Source organism: Centroberyx affinis, unplaced genomic scaffold (genome assembly GCF_046629955.1).
Source record: "Centroberyx affinis isolate AG114_WGS23_722 - 3 ecotype Tasmania unplaced genomic scaffold, CSIRO-AGI_Caff_v1 ptg006231l_1, whole genome shotgun sequence".
In the NCBI taxonomy this organism is placed as follows: Eukaryota; Metazoa; Chordata; class Actinopteri; order Beryciformes; family Berycidae; genus Centroberyx; species Centroberyx affinis.
This window is the reverse complement of record NW_027283166.1, coordinates 79,567-96,620: the sequence shown is the minus strand read 5'-3', so window position 1 is coordinate 96,620 and position 17,054 is coordinate 79,567. Positions and strand designations below refer to the sequence as shown.

Below are 17,054 nucleotides of genomic sequence, written 5' to 3'. Positions count from 1 at the left end.
ATTTTATACCTCAGATAGGTTTCGATTTCCCACAGTAGGCGGTGGTCAGAAACGGACCGACCTAACCCTTCTCCTCAGACCTCTGGAATATGTCTTGCAGTTTTCCCTTATCTAAGTTGGCATTATTGCACTAATTTAATATCTGGTAATCATGACACAGTGAAATGCTTGAGAATAACAGTAGGCTACCCCAGATACCAGAGTGGCTCTGAATCAACATTGAAATATGGTCAAAAGCGTTGAATTTTGGTCAAGGTTGAACCAAAATTGCTATTTCGATTTTCAACATTGAAAATGTGATGTTAAATAACACTGACTTAATAGTGATATCTGGTGAGGCTTTGTTGAACCAAAATTTATATTTGGTTAGATTTTCAACACTGAAAATGTGATGTTAAATAACATTGATTTGACATTGATATTTGGTGAGGTCAACGTTGAAAAGGTGGTATTGAGCCAACATTGATATCTGGCCAAGATTTCAACACTGAAAAGTCAAAGTCAAAGTTTTATTGTCATATGTGCAGCATAAGACAGGGTCATTCTGAACAATGAAATGCTTGTGACTAGGCTCACAGCAACTTTGTAGCATAAAACCAAAATGAAATAGGAACTGTACAATAGGAAATATGCATAACCTATATGTAGCCTACATAATATGTATTGTATAGGAAATATGCAATAGGAAAAGAACACAGACAGTCTCATGCAAGAACATTTTCGTATTCTTATCTTAAATTTCTCTTACTTTTTTTGTGAGGTGGACTCGTACTAGTGTGCCAAGTCAGATTCACCAAACGCTCTTACCTTCAGAAAACTGTCGTAAATGACCTGCGTAAACATGATGAATTCCACCTGTTCTAAATGAACGCGCATGAGAATTGTGAATTTGCATAATTGACGCCCCAATAATGCCATATAGGTTAGGGGTCCGGCCCATAGGTGTTCAGCGATGTCGCCCTGGACAGCGACTTGCACCTCAACCTGGTAAGACCTAAATTTAGATTCACTTGCACTTACCCACATTAAAGTTATCAACTGGAGTAAAATAGCCTATAATCTCCCTCTATAATGTATTTCCCCCAATACAATCTAACCTTGCCTTTGCCTATTTGAGTGTTTGTCAAATAACCTGGCAATTATTAGTGTTTTTTGTTTTGTCTTTGTATTGATTTTACCTGTTGCTGTAACCACTCTCAACATGATTATACACTAAAAGAAATAAGTTGAACCATACAAGATAATGAATGAATAATAACCCTAGTGATAATGATAATAATAATGATAGTATGACTTCGTTATGAGATGGAATATGGATGTACAATTCAAATATGATATAGATGTGCAATTCAAGTATAAGCATAGCAGTGATACGGATGAGTGCAAGGATGTCAAGCAGCTGAAGATGAGGACACCTGCAAAATAGGGAGTTACAGAATATATTCCAGAATGCAATACAATAATAATAAATAGTAATAGTACAATATGATAGTAAGCATCGTATAATAAATAATAATAATAATGAAAGATGCCTACTCAACGATCATGAATCAACATTGATATTTGGTGATCTTTTCAATGTTGAGAAGGTGATATTGGGTCAACATGGATATCTGGGGAAGATTTCAACACTGAAAAGGTGATGTTCAATGACTAGGACATTGATATACATAGACCACGGAACACAGAAACATTACATAGTCTAGCCTATATTTCCTTTTTACGGCATTTCTTCTTCCTTTTTAAAAATGGGGCAGAAGTTTCATTTTCACCTCTGTCCCACCCCGGGCTCTTTCAAGCATAGGTTCTGACTGAGACCCTTTGAGACTCCAGCCTGGATAAAATCAAGTCTTTTTTTGTTTTGTTTTGTTTGCTTATTTAGTGGCAAAAATTCTTCAAGGTATTAGGATATTGATATTCTTTGTAATCATGGCCCAAAGGATGACCAGCTACCTCATGGAGAATGGTTACAACGATAGCAGCTGCCAAAACGCCTAGGTCCCAGGCTTCCCTCACTAGCTCACTAGAAGGAGAAGACAGAGTTGGTCGTGGCAGAGGTGTCAAAGGAGCGGTACAAAGTCAAGGTTGTGTCGCAAGGTCGCCATTGAGGGTGGACAACGTGGGAAACCATCATTGACAGGCCGATCAGCTGGTCGGACCTGTGGAAAATCTCACCATCTCCACCAGTGATTTGGCAATGAGGAGAGCAGCCCCCTCTGTAGTGCCTCCAACACATGCTGTCAGGCTGCAAGACTGCACTGTCCCAAGGGCGGTATATGTAGATGGTGGGACGACCAGGTCCTGAAGAAGCTGGCAGAAGTGTTGGAGGTTAGCAGACAGGAAGCGAACAGATGCATGGCACCACCACCAGAGCACCGCATCCAGTTCATCAGGCAAGGAGGGAGTGCAGAAGGTGCCAGACCGAGAGCCCAAACCCGCCTCCTCTCCCTCGGCAAGGAGTGGAACATGCGGGTTGATCTTGGCAGGCAGCTACAGTTCCCTCAGGAGATCATGTCAACACCTCTCCGGCCTGTCATAGTGGTGTGGTCCACTGCTGCCAGGACTGTGCTCCTCATCGAGCTGACTGTCCCATGGGAGGAGGGCGTAGAAGCTGCCTATGAGAGGAAGAGGGAGAAGCACTCGGTGCAGGAGTGCAGGAAGGCTGGCTGGAGGTCCATCATCTGCCCTATAGGGCGGATGTAGGGCGCAGAGGCTTCGTCAGTACATCGGCAACATGCCTCCTCAGCGACACAGGAGTCACAGGAGACGTCCCTGCTACTGCTCCGCCACCAAGAGATGTACCGGGACAAGGACCGGGACTATGACACCTTGAGGATATTATTTTGGCTATTATAAACAGGCTGGTGGGCAGGTAGGTCTGCGGGACTACAGGTGTGAGAAACGTCATAAGTCATAATGATTATTTTCTATAATTTAGCCTACACTGTTTGAAGTGGGGCAAAAAAGAAACAGAGATTAAACAGAGATTAGATAGCTAGTTGACATTTTAACACCAAAATTATATTAATGAAGAAAAAAAAAAACATTAGGCCATACATTAGGCTACATTTCATCCTCAGCGGGATGTTGCCAGGCAACAAAATAAACGGGAAGTCAAGATTAACCTAGTTTGAATTTTGTTGTTCAAGTGGCAGGTAGTCACCATCAAAGGGAGGAAGCCCTTTGTGTGTCGTTCTCACGTTTTGTGTGTCGTTCAGTTATAGAGGAGTGACGTAGTTTGATAGAGTACAGCTATAGAGAGTGTCTGACACTTGACTACCTTAAGTTTACCTCCTTATATATTATATACAGTATATGGTGATAGGAATAAAGTCTCCCTGCATAAAATATACAGTCAAATTCATGGAAAGGGTTATAGCAATCAACAGGGTAATGAGCCCCTCATTGGTGATGATGGTTACAATGTTTTTCCTTTAGACGGGTGGCATATGCAAGCAGTGCTGTAATACTTGAGTCCAGTCTTGGTCTAGAGTCCAGTCTCCAGACTACTTTTGTGATGTCTTGAACTTGGCTCAGTCTCAGCCACTCTTGGATGTTTGGATGTTGATGCCTTTTCCTGCCTATCTAAAACATGAAAAATAGGTACTTTTCTTGATGTTTGGTTTGTGTTCTCCCCAGCACTACAAATAATTGAAGGGAGTCCACCTGAGGAAAGACTTTTTTCTCACTATGTGCAATTTTGTGTATTTTCACATTATTTTGTTTTACTTTGCTATCTTTTTAGGGATCTAAGTCATTTTACTGGTGGAACCTAATATTTGATGGGGTTTTTATCATCATTTACCCTCAAAAACAAATTAGGTCATTTGACAAATACTGTGATAACTTGGCAGATATTGTGATAATCTGACTGTTGACCTTATAAAAGAGATTTTCACAGAAACACTGTACATAACAGTACAATAATATTAAATGGATTAAATTGAAGATCTTATACCTGTCTATTTGAATGGAATTCTTTTTTTTAATCAAATTATTATAATTTGATGGAAGATTTCCATCACACTGAGCACTAACAGCTGCATACATAAACACAAAAAGGCTGTAGTGAAGCCATGGGTAGTGCAGTGTCCTGTCTGTATTTTCTCAAAGCAAACTTTGCTATACACAACAGTTCCCAGATATGTATAGTCTAGTTAGTTTTATAGTATGTTTATTGTACCAATTACCCCAAAGAGGAACTGCATCATTTGTGGGGGGATGACATGTTTACTGTTGCCTTGTTTAGTTTTAGAATACTAGTTGATTTATATGTTAGTTATCTATTTACTAGCCTATACTTTAGTTGTCCACCAATTCTATTTCCTTGCCTTTTATTACAGTGGGTTTGGAAACTTGAAACCTTTTGAAATGAACTGCCATGTCCTTAGTTTTGACAATATTCAACTCAAGAAGAAGAATTCAACACACCATAACACACTGTCACATATTTTAATTTCACAAAACACTGTATAATATATAAATCATTTTGGAATGATTTATATATGTTGCATCAGCTCAACAGCACATTGATTAGTCTAAAATCCAAATTTACAAGTGGTGTGGGCAATAACACAGCTGCTCCTACTACATGAACTGTTTTCAATGGGTCATTAGCATATACTACCATGAAGATGGTAATTACTGTTTGCAAGATCAATAAACAGGAATTTTCATAGTAAAGTAAAGTATCCAGAAAATATCCAAAGTAATTCATTACCATGACTTCATTTATACATGGAAAAAGCAGTGGGTTTGTGGTGGTAGTGAGGGAAACAGTGACCTCTGTAAGGCATCATTAATACAAGACGCAGGTCCTGGATCTCTAGTGAACTACAGCAAGACAGAGGTCAAGCTGAGGTCCCCGTCAATCTCCAAGATGTCAATCTGTTTGAGGGGGGTGTGGCGGTGTTTGTAGATGGGTGTCTGTTTCCCGTTGACCACAATCCTGAACAACTGAGCCTCACAGCAAATGGTCAGCTGAAACGAAAAGGGAAGTTACAGTCACCCACTTTGACTCCATGCAGGTTACTGTGAAACTAACTGGCATATTTATTGTACAACTGATACTGGTGATGTATCATACATGATAGAGACATGCCATTTGGCAAAATTACATTGTTGGTGATATTGGTGGTGGCTTATGATCCTGATGGATGAGGATGGATCAAGGTGGCGCCATAAACAAATGAATAACTCCCACACCATAAGTCAGATTTACACCAAACTTGGTATACACTGCATGCCAAAAGTTTGGGAACACCACAGTTTTCTGTATTTTTACTATTTTTCACATTTTAGAATAATAGTAAAGACATCAAAACTATGAAATAACACAAATTGAATTATACAGTGACCAAAAATGTGCTAAACAAATCAAAACTATCTTATATTTTAGATTCTTTAACGTAGCCACCCTTTGCCTTGATGGAAAGGCAAATGCTTTGGAAAGAAATTCACACATAGGATCAACTTTACTATTTCTATTTGTCTATGAAACAAATTTCAACCATTTAAGCAGAAGCCTTTAGATCAAAATGGCGTTAAAGGATAACGCTGGTGTTTTTTAATGCATTTCTTACCGTCAACAAATCCTATGAAAATAACAAAATCAACAATGCGTTTGCTCTACTCCCGTTACTTTCTGACTTCTTACGTTCCCTTTTTAGCCTTCAAGTCATTGGCTCCAATTGTAAGCTAAAAACCTTGAAATACAGCTCACAAAGACATAGTTTCAATTTTAAAAATTGCTAACTGTTACCACGAAAAGTCAGGCTGTTATAGTTATTACCAAATCAAATGGGACCAAATTCTTCATTATGCCGGGGACTATTTTCGGTGCTACGGAACTACTTTCCTGAGATGCAAAGTATTTACAGCCGGTTTATTAAGTTGTTTGAGGAAAAAGTCAGCTGGCCCGGTGCATCATGATGATGAAATATGCTGCCAGAGCAGCAGCATGGCTCTGTGACGTGTTTTTAATAGTTTTTTTTTAATACAATGGAGTTCTATGGCTGCTGGGACATGACTTCATTGGGCACCGGCTACATGGACGAGATTTGCTTTCAAAACAAAATCATTGCTGATCATTGCTGTTATTTTTATAGGATTTGTTTGACGGTAAGAAATGCATTAAAAAACACCAGCCTTATCCTTTAAGAGAATGAAAAACATAGTACATTGAATGAGGTGTCCCCAAACTTTTGATGGGTAGTGTACATATGTAGCCGGACATGTTCTACAGCTTTGCCACTGGAACCATCCCTGTCCACCATATTGAATTTTATGCAAATTTTGACTTTGCAGAAACCATCTTTGGAAATCTCTACGTTCTTAGCTCAAGCAACGGCGGTCCAAACACCCAGATTGCTCTCACAACGCAATCTTAGTGACTCTAGACCTGAATATCGGCACAAAATATTGGCTATTGGCAACTTCAATCCCAAAATGCCTGTCAGTATTGGCCTTCAAAATAACCCATTAACTCAGTATGTTAGTAATGTGTTTGTATTTGTACCGTGAATGGTTGTCCCCGGTGGAAGGGCATTCCTCCAGAGCGGTCTTCAGTCCCCCACTGCTCCCTCAGCTTTGTGTTTCGTACCACCGCGTTCTCAGAGAAACGTGGGTTGTAATGCAGAGCGATGCCAGAGTGGCAGCTTAAATTCACATGGAACCTGAGAGTAAAAACAGAGGAAAAGTGAGAGTAGAACATGACAGTGGGCCTCAGGTATGAATGTTGTCTTATGTTTCTTGTAGTAAGAAAAGTACAAAAATCCAAAGTCAGATTTAGGAAATGTGCGCAGGCCTCCAATTCTGTTCCTGCAAAGGTGTAAAGGTATGTAAAGGTATCCTAGGTACGCAGTCCTCATTCCTGAGGTGTGCACCTGTTTTAATTTATTCATACAAGGTGTGCATGAGTATACCGCATTCAAAGTAAAATGTAGCAGACCTTGTGGCATTGGGACTAATCATCCCCTGGATAGTGATGGTCCTGCCGGGGTGGAGTCCACCACTGATTACACCCTTGTAGGGAATAGCCTGTATACAAATAGAGGAGGAAAGGAATAACAATTATCTAAAAGCAGTACCATATGAACGCATTCTTAATTCTTCCTTGCAGTGACCTGGCATCTAACATTAGTGTAAAGACAAAAACCATGTCCAGACCACATAGCTATTACCTCAAGTCGTTTGTGATCATTTATTTAGGAGGAAGGAGGCTGCAGCTTGCTTGATGAATGGCAGCTAAAGGTATTTCGGCAGATTCTAGCAGATTGGGGTTTTAGTTACAAAACTTCCTCAAAGTTTTTGAGAGAGACAAGTTTTTTGCAGTGCAGTTAGCTAACTGGCAAACTTGAATGGAAAAGAAAGAACTGTGTTCAAAAATTTAAAACAATAGAAGTGGCAATGACTTCCTTTTTTCATGCATTCATGACCATGGCATTCATGATGTTGGAAGGTCAGCAGCTAGCTAACTCGCTTACCTAGATCGCTACAGGCTAGTATGGCTAGTTTTGAACTTGGTAGGTCAGCTAGGCTAACTAGCTAACCTAGATCAGTTGCATTTTGTCAGTTAGTGCCAAGAGTACTAGGCTTAAATATTATTAGCTACCTTCTCTCTTATCTCTTGTCTTTTTCACTGGGTTTTCAAACATTACTTACAGGGCTTTCACACCAGAAGCAACAATGACCATAATCTGCGCAAGGCAGAGCGCAAGCTGGAACCTCGGTAGCCTACAGAAACACACTTTCACCTTTCCAGAAAGGTGAGTAGTGGGGTCACCAGCAGTTCACTGAACAATTTCAACAGCCTATATGGGTTATTTTTATGTAAATAGTCAGTTTTAAATTGTGTAAATAGATTTAGGCTAATAATGACATGAATATGTGCTAAGTTCATGCTGTCAGGTCTTAACATTGTACAAAGCAGCTTAAATAATTCAACAATGCTGCTAACTAGGCTTCTTTTGAATCAGAAGGTGGAATATGTAAATAATACAATATAATTTTTCTAACCTGGTTGCCTCATCCTTTCGGATATTATCTGCTATGTCTGTGATTTTTCGGACAGGTTCCAATATGTTTTTAATGTGGAGTTATATAACTCTGGGTACTCTGGTGCCTACAAAACTTCCGCCTCCTGTAAATGCCGGAATGCCAGTGGGCACCTTGTAGAGGTCAGCGTATTTGGAGGTCAAAGTTCAATATAGTTTCAATATAGTTGAACTTTGGGCGCAAAACCTGGGGAAATATCAAGGTGGTTTGCGCTGCTTTCGGTTGCACAGCAGTTTAGGAGAGCTGCGTCCTTCATTGAAAACAATGGCCTTGCTCTGCACAATGCTGTGCTTGCGCGTTTGGTGTGAAAGCCCTGTTAGCCACAAAAACTGCAGTTCTTTGACTCCGCCCATTGAGGTTTAACTCAACCAATGAGATTATTTCTGCCTCCAGAGCAGCTCTGCCTCTGAGAAATGTTTGTAGAAATAAAACACCACTGTGCCAGATACTCACAGGCACTGCTGGTGGAAATCCTGGTTGTGGGGGGAATCCTGGTTGTGGGGGGAATCCTGGTTGAGATGGGAACCCTGGATAAGCAGGAAAACCTGGATAAGCAGGAAACCCTGGTTGCGGGGGAAAGGCTGGTTGCGAGGGAAAGGCTTGCTGCGTGGGAAAGGCTTGCTGCGCGGGAAAGGCTTGCTGCGCAGGAAAGGCTTGCTGTGGAAGAAACCCAGGCTGAGGAGGAAATGAACATTGTAGAGGAGCAAATATGAAAAGAAATCTCTTACATTAGTCTCATCTTCAATCTATTCCACAACCATCCATTTATCTACGAATTGTCATCTTAGCACCAAAATAAAAAAAAAAAAACTTGCCAGGTTAGAAAAAGATCAAAACAAAATCACTTTTGTTCACCGTACATGGTAATTTATTTATGAGGCGTGAGCTTAGTTGATAATGATAATATGATAATAATAACTTCGAAAATAAGTTAGAAATAAGTCAGAAAATAATGAATCAACATATTTAACATAATAACAACATAATATAATTTAATTCTGTTAGCATACATAGTTAATTCTAGGGTCAACTTAAAATTAGAATTTCACATATATCAGATATATTTGGTGCAATGCTATGTTTTTATTACATGCAGTTGGGCTATCCTCACCATAGAGCTGCTCTGGAAGGCAATGGAGAAAACCTCTACTTTCCCTCCCACTGAGATTGTATCTACCATGTTAAATGGGATGCGATGTCTGTAGTCCATGAACTGGCTGCCATTGACAGTCAACTGTAGAGAGAAAACAAAATTTGTCAAACATAATCATAATACATCATAATACTCAAAAATAATTCACCTAAAGGAGTGTGCACTTTATGTATGCCGGTGTTGTTAGCAGTGGGGTTTGGGCGTTTAGCCTTCAAAATAAAAGCGCAAGATTTCAACATCTAGAAATACTGTTTTAAACCAATTACTTTGTATTTAATCGTCAAATTCAATAAGTGAGCATCCATATTAATGTTTGATGTCATCATAATAATGAAAAGTATGTGCCATTTTTAACTATAAACGCTGCATATATTACACTTTCTGATATTTTCCGACTAAATTGGACACTGTACAGTTTACCTTTCATTGTAACTGCACAAGTTCTAGGTCAAAACACTCCTGCAGACGTGTACTTTCACTACACACTAACCTTTAAGCCCAAGCTGTTTAAGAAAAGTCATGACAGGCCCTCAAAGTCAGCCTTATTGTAATACTGTGACATTTGTAGAATAAAGTGTCACATACCTTACTTCTCCACCTTAGGGGTGAAGACTTCCCAGAAAGTTTCACTCTGCCAAACCAACTATGCTGTATCCAATATCAGTGCATTTTTTACAGTGTGAAAAAGACTTGACTTGAGACTATTGTGTGTGTTTCGAATGTGTGTAATCTGATCAAAATGTCTTATTAGAATCTGTTCAGGTTAAGGGCTAGTATTGATCAATAATACAATAAATATGTCATCAATCAAACTTCATCATATCAGAGGTGGCTAAACCAGATCTCAGTTTTAATAAAAGACAATTACAATTACAATTTCACATTTGGCAGACGCTTTTATCCAAAGCGACTTACACATGAGATTTTCATACAACACAAGCAAGGTTCTAGTTAGGAGAGAACAACGAGAGTAAGTGCTATAAAGCTAAGTTCTGGTCCAACAGGACGTAGGTGCTACGAGGCAGTGCTACAAGGCAGTGCTATGAGGCAATGCATAGAGTGCATAGAGGCAAATTATTTTTTTTTTTTCGGTTACACGGGCCATTAGGTGAGAAGGTATTCGCTAAAGAGCTGGGTCTTTAGCCTTTTCTTACCAGAGTCTGGCTAGAGACTTAGGGCCTTGCTGCGGTGGCAGCATCAGGCGCCGCTCCTTGGCAGAGCGTAGTGAACGGGAGGGAGCATAGACCTGAATGAGGGAGTTTAGGTAGGTCGGAGCCGTTTTGGTTGCTGTTTTGTATGCGAGCATCAAGGACTTGAACTTGATGCGGGCAGCAACTGGGAGCCAGTGGAGGGATATGAATAGCGGAGTGACATGTGCTCTTTTGGGCTGGTTGAAGACCAGACGCGCCGCCGCGTTCTGGATCATCTGCAGAGGTTTGAGCGTACATGCCGGGAGCCCTGCCAGTAAGGAGTTGCAGTAGTCAAGGCATGATATTACAAGCGCCTGTACCAGGAGTTGTGCTGCATGTTCAGACAGGTAGAGTCTGATCTTCCTGATGTTGTACAGGGCAAATCGACATGACCGAGCAACAGAAGCCACATGCTCCTTTAAGGTTAGTTGGTCATCAATCATGACACCCAAGTTTCTGGCAGACTCTGTGGGCATGAGCTGAGTAGATTCGAGCTGGATACTGATCTGTTGTTGTACAGAGGGACTGGCTGGGATGACAAGGAGCTCAGTCTTTGACAAGTTAAGCTGAAGATGGTGTTCCGTCATCCAAGCCGAGATATCGGCGAGGCATGCCGATATCCGCGCCGAGACTGTGCGGTCGTCTGGCGGGAACGATAGGAGGAGCTGGGTATCGTCAGCATATGAATGGTATGAGAAGCCATGTGAGCGGATCACTGCACCCAGTGAGGTGGTGTATATTGAAAAGAGAAGGGGTCCAAGCACTGAACCTTGAGGTACCCCTGTGGACAAGCAGTGGGATTTAGACACTTCCCCTCTCCAAGACACTCTAAAGAATCTCCCTGAGAGGTAGGACTCAAACCAGCAGAGGGCAGATCCCGAGAAGCCAAGCTCAGCGAGTGTGGAGAGGAGGATTTGGTGGTTAACTGTGTCAAAGGCGGCCGATAGGTCAAGTAACAGTAGGACAGAGGACTCACCGGCAGCTCTAGCTGATCGCAGTGTTTCCACTACAGACAAGAGCGCAGTCTCGGTAGAGTGTCCGCGTTTGAAGCCAGACTGGTTAGGATCATACAGGCGGTTCTCAGAAAGGAATTCAGAGACTTGATTAAAGACTGCACGCTCAAGTGTCTTGGAAAGGAAGGTGAGTAGTGAAACCGGCCTGTAATTATCAACCTGAGATGGGCTGAGTGTAGGTTTCTTTAGCAGCAGGCTAACCCGCGCTTGCTTAAAAGTAGCGGGGAACACACCCGTTGTAAGTGAGGAGTTGATGATGTGCGTGACTGCAGGGATAAGTGTGGACGAGATGGCCTGCAGGAGGAGGAGGAGACCAATATCGGCCCCATATATCAGTCAAACCCTTACTTGCAGCAGTGTATTGTAAGGCAAACCTGGTAGGCGTCACGCCGGACTGTGATCACGAGGCTGAAGCTGGAGCCAGCGGTGAATGGGGAGTTCTGCTTCCTCTCTTCAGACCCCCAGTTCCCGTACTGCAAGGTATTGGTAACCACATAACCAGGGTGACTGTCATACCGTGGGTTAATATGGAGAGCAATGTCCGCATTGGCCTTGGACCCACACTGTAAATTAACATGGAACCTACAGAGAGAGAGGGAGAGAGAGATATCATCATATACAGTACATTATTATGAATTGACATTGGTTAAACTTTGTAATATCACTTGAATTGATACTGTATTGCTTTAGCAACATAAGCTACTTTTCTGTCATGCCAATGAAGCAGATTTGAATTGAACTAAGAAGACAGAGAAAGTTAAAGAGGGAACACAAAGAGGGAGACAGACCACTTCCTGATTGCTGGAAACAATGGACCTGGGAAGTAAGAGCCATTATCTTTGGTTTAATTTCTCATGGCAACAGTGCTACTGTTATAGTAAAAATTATTTCATGTTATTCCAGTAAAACAAGCCCTAAGAGATTTCTTTGAGGTACAATGTTTTCAGTTACACTAAAGTAATGAGACAGTTCTATATATTTTTATGAAGTTAGAGAATTCAAATTTTGCAAACGTAAGTATACCCCTTGAGCTAAACTGTGTCACTGACAAATATTTGATGAACATTTCGTACCTTATGCTGTCACAACATATTCAGATTAGGTTTTTTTTATGTTATGTTATGTTATTGTATGTCACTGTATTTTTTTCTTGTGATATCTTGGCAAAATTAAAATAATAATAATAATAATAATTATAGCTGCTGCGCAGCGGTGAGTTGGGGCCGGGCATTTTGAGGAGGTAGAGGAAGAAGAAGAAGAAGGAGGAAGAGGAAGAAGAGGAGGAGGAAGAGGAAAAATAGGAAGAGGAGGAAGACAAATGAGAACTACATAAGGGTCCATCAGCAGACCTGTCCGGACCAAAAGTATCATTAAACCTTGAAGTATCTTTGAAATCATGAGTCTCTATTCCACACAGCACAAAGCCTGAAAAGACATAAGCATGTTCTTTATGCAGCACCCAGGGTTTGAACTAACAACCTTTGCCATCAATGGCAAGTCTTGATCGTGTTGAGCTACCTGAGAAGTGGGACAATTAGACGAGGCTTCACACTAGAACTTAGCCAACCACCAGGGTGCAGGATAATAGCTGTCCATGCATTTACAGGCAGATTTCAAACTAGTGTCAAATATTCAGTATTCAAGACAAAATTCTGAGAATTTGCATACTTCATCTAGACAACATAGAGATGTCTGTAATTTATTTTTACAAAAATTGATTGCTCCATAAGTGAAAAACTGATGTTTAAAGATGCTCTATTTCCATTGACTGCAATAGTTTACATGAGTGCAGAACTACTATACTGTCAAAAATTCAGTTTTTGAGATAAAATCCTGAAATTTTACACACTTCATCTACCATGACTGGAAAATTTTGGTATTTATTTTCATGAACATTGGAGATTTATTTTGCGAGAATTTGCAGTAGCTGTTTACAGTACTGTTTACAGTAAAACATGTTGATGCACTGTGGGCTCAATTTTTGATAATTCAAAAATCTGGCTGGATCGTTTGTGAAGGACAGTCTGAAGATGCAGTGTAGCAAGTTTGGTGTCAATTGAGCAAAACATGTGGGAAGAGATAGGTTTAATTAGTTTTACAGTTTTTGCAAAAAACAGAGTGATAGACTTCATAATTCCTGCCAGCTTGAAGCATCTGAACCTTTCTGCTCACTTGGGCCTACATTTTGATGAAACTTGCAAAGCCGTAGCACGTACGACTGATTTGTTATGAATTTTCAAAGTTTTAAACTTTAGACGGTTACTGTAGTGCCACCATCAGGACTATTGACCCCCAAAGCCAGTTGAGTAAGTTTGGCATGGGACTGGACCTATGTGCAAAGTTTGGTTTATTTTCATGCATGGGAAGGCAGATTTCCTTGTAGGAACAAGAAGAAGCAGAATAATAATAACATTGGCAAATACAAGAGGGACCGGCAGCAGAGCTGCCCAGCCCCTAATAATAATAATTCAGATTAGATTTTGAACATTATTTGGCATTAAAAAAATGTATTATTCTGCCTTTTTAGCCAATAAAATATAAATATAACATTGTTGATAACAAGTCTCAATGGAATCTCAATGGATATCAGGGTATAGGATGATTTCAATCTCAAAACATGAGTGGATAGTGAGGTTCAACTTATGGATGACATTAGGGTCCAGTAGGCCTTCATGTTTCAAAGAATGGCAAATAATGTTCAAAACATATAGATACAATCTGAATATGTGATCAGCATAAGTTAAGTGTTGGTCAAATATTTGTCAGTGACACAGTTTAGCTCAAGGGGTGTAGGCCTACTTACGTTTGCAAACCCTCTGCTATTTGAATTTTCTAATTTCATAAAAATATATCGAATTTTCTCTTTACTTTAGTGTAATAGAAAACATTGTACAAGTCACAGACAATGAAATTCAAATAATTTCATTTTAAAATAATTTTGTAGCCCAAACAAAAGGGGTATACAAACTTTTTCACAACACTGTATAAGCTTAAGGGAAGATTTTAGTTGTTGATTTAGTATTGAATTGTAGAACTGAACAACATGGGACGATAGAAACCTTGGATTACAATTAATTCTTATACATTCTCTTTATTAGAGAATATATAATACGAATAATTAGAATAATTCGTAGTGAATTAAATTACAAATTAAACTATTCCACATGTTGCTGGGAACCCTCTGGAGCCCCTTCAAGGCCCCCTGCTGGCGCATGGACCCCACTTTGAGAAGCTTTCCCCCCAAAAAGTGAAAGGATGTCTGACCTGTCCGCTCCAGGCAGGACTCGTCCAGTAACGGTGATGATCTTCCCATCTTGCAGACCGCCGTGGATCGCCCCATTGAACGGGATTCGCTAGAAAGGACACCAGTTTTCAGGAAATGAGCTTTTTTCATACAGTAGAGTCGAGCACACCCTTGCGCAACCCCGATACTGTTGCGACATGACTTCATACAAAAATCTGTCAATTTAATGTCTCCTTCATTAGCCTATCTGCAAATGTATCCGGTAGGCTACTTGTTAAGGCATTTTATGAAGCGGCGTTGTCGACTGGAAAATGTGGCTTGGCAGCGACCTACGAAGCAGCACTTTATTTCAATAAAGTCACTATTGCCCTCCACTTTTGCTGCTCGAAGATTGTGGAAGTAGCAGGGGAACAAATACTAAAAGTTGAAAATGTATTGAAATTAGTGCACGTTGGTGCATTGAATGTATGCCGAATAGAAGAATGGAACTTCATGATTCGTTCAAGATCGTATATAATTGTTCTACGAGCTTATACCTTTGCCAATAAGCAAGGCAGCAGTAAATTGTCCAATTTTTGAGTGGAGATTGGCTACGCGTTCTCTCCCGCTACACTAGAGAGAAGGGCGCATATCGGGGATAAAAACCGTTCTATAGTCGTGTCTTCATCATTTATTTTCCCAGAAGAAAAATGACTTCAGATACAAACGTTTTAATATACTTACAGGATTGTGAAAGGGCGACTGCTGATGAAATGCCATTATTCCAAATGGGAGACAGTAAGGATTTGCTGAGCTTCAGAAAGTTTCCACTGGACGGTCACAAAAAAGTAGAGGTCTCTGTAGAAAGTTTTATTCATCAGATAGGTTTCGATTTCACACAGTAGGCGGTGTTTGAATAGTCCAAATGGAGTGATCCAACCCTTCCCCTTCAGACCTCTGAAATCTGTCTCGCAGTTTTCCATTAGTTAAGCTGGCATTATTGCACTAGTTTAATATCTGGTAATCATGGCAGTGAATGCTTGAGAATGTACTGAATCAGTTCCACTCCTCCACAATAATGAAATCCAGCTGCATTTAAATCATGGCGTGAAGCTTTACGAATCTAGCTGTTGTAGGCTGCTCTGAGAGTTTGAAGGTAATACGGACAATAGTTTTGGATGGAAGCTGCTGATAGCCAAGCCAATATTCACTATTTTCAGGTTTCACTGCAGGTTTTACAGACGGTTGAGTAGGCTGAAATCCTCCCACACTGGAATGATTTGTCAGACATCTGATATGAAAATGATATTAAAACATATTGAGTAGCTGTGGTCAGGGAGAATCCTCAATCATATGGGTGGACCACACTGACTGGTTGATGTCTGATGTTCAATAAAAGGCCAATATCGGCAAACCAATATATCGGTCTAACACAGGTTTTAGAGCATTTACTGGCCAGGAGACCACAGGATGTCAGAGAGGGAAGTAGACCAGCTGAGTTGAATTGGAGTTTTCTTTGTATTGTGATCATCAACCTTACTGTGGACTTTGGATACAAACCAAACTATGTCAGTTATTGCACAGTAAACCTTGCTAAAGAATTTGCTACTACTCTACTACAACTGTTGGATAATAATATATACACGATATGGATTACAATAGGTACACCAAATTACATGAATAACATATTTACATTAGGTAATGCTTGTTGTGACTATGCCAGGATATATTTTGAGTAATACATGACGAGTTAGGGGTTCAAATTAGACAATACATGGAATTACAGACCAGTGTTCTCCAGTCTGTAATAATTTTAACCTGTTGTTTTCTGTGGCCTTTCAATTAACAGTCTGTATCTTTGATGAGCTCCAATAGAATTTCTACTGATTGATTCACTCATGACTATTTTGTCATTACTTTTTAGAAATATAGAAGAGGAGGTACATCATTAATATCAAATTATAAAAAGAATAATTTATCTACTTTTAGATAACCCTAAATCATTGTCCTACAGTTTATAGATTGGTAATGTGGATGGTTTCCTGTACTAGGGTCCATGGTATACCCTGATTTATTGTGTCACTATGTAGTGTATTCCAGTTCTGAACCATGGCTGGATTGCTGTACAACTACATTACTGAGGGATATATTGTGGTTTTCAACTATAGGTATAATCTTTTTACATCATGGTGCAAAATCAAATTACTCATGGAATACCTTTTGCTCTTTACACAAACGGTGACAGAATTTCCCGGCCTGGCAACATGAAGCCAGCCATCCATCAGACGCTGAACATGCTTTGAAGCTTAAAGTGTGACTGAGAGAGTGTATGCATGTGTGTGTGTGTGTATGTGTGTATACATCTGTTCAGTTAAGATTTTTTCTGATGTTATGTTTTCTGTTTGTTTAGTTAGTTCAGT

The 17,054-nt window shown here is 40.1% G+C and overlaps 1 protein-coding gene across 1 annotated transcript; it reads right to left on the bottom strand.

Moving 5' to 3' along the window:
• Positions 1-4,438: 4,438 nt before the first annotated feature.
• LOC139638242 (galectin-9-like) lies at positions 4,439-15,592 on the bottom strand. Its single transcript, XM_071512309.1, has 8 exons — positions 15,379-15,592; positions 14,676-14,764; positions 11,786-11,993; positions 9,167-9,289; positions 8,509-8,730; positions 6,950-7,038; positions 6,518-6,674; positions 4,439-4,980 (listed from the first exon to the last, which is right to left on the bottom strand). Exons 1-8 carry the CDS (start codon positions 15,412-15,414, stop codon positions 4,834-4,836), a joined length of 1,071 nt encoding a protein of 356 aa, XP_071368410.1. The 5' UTR covers positions 15,415-15,592; the 3' UTR covers positions 4,439-4,833.
• Between the last annotated feature and the right edge of the window lie 1,462 nt (positions 15,593-17,054).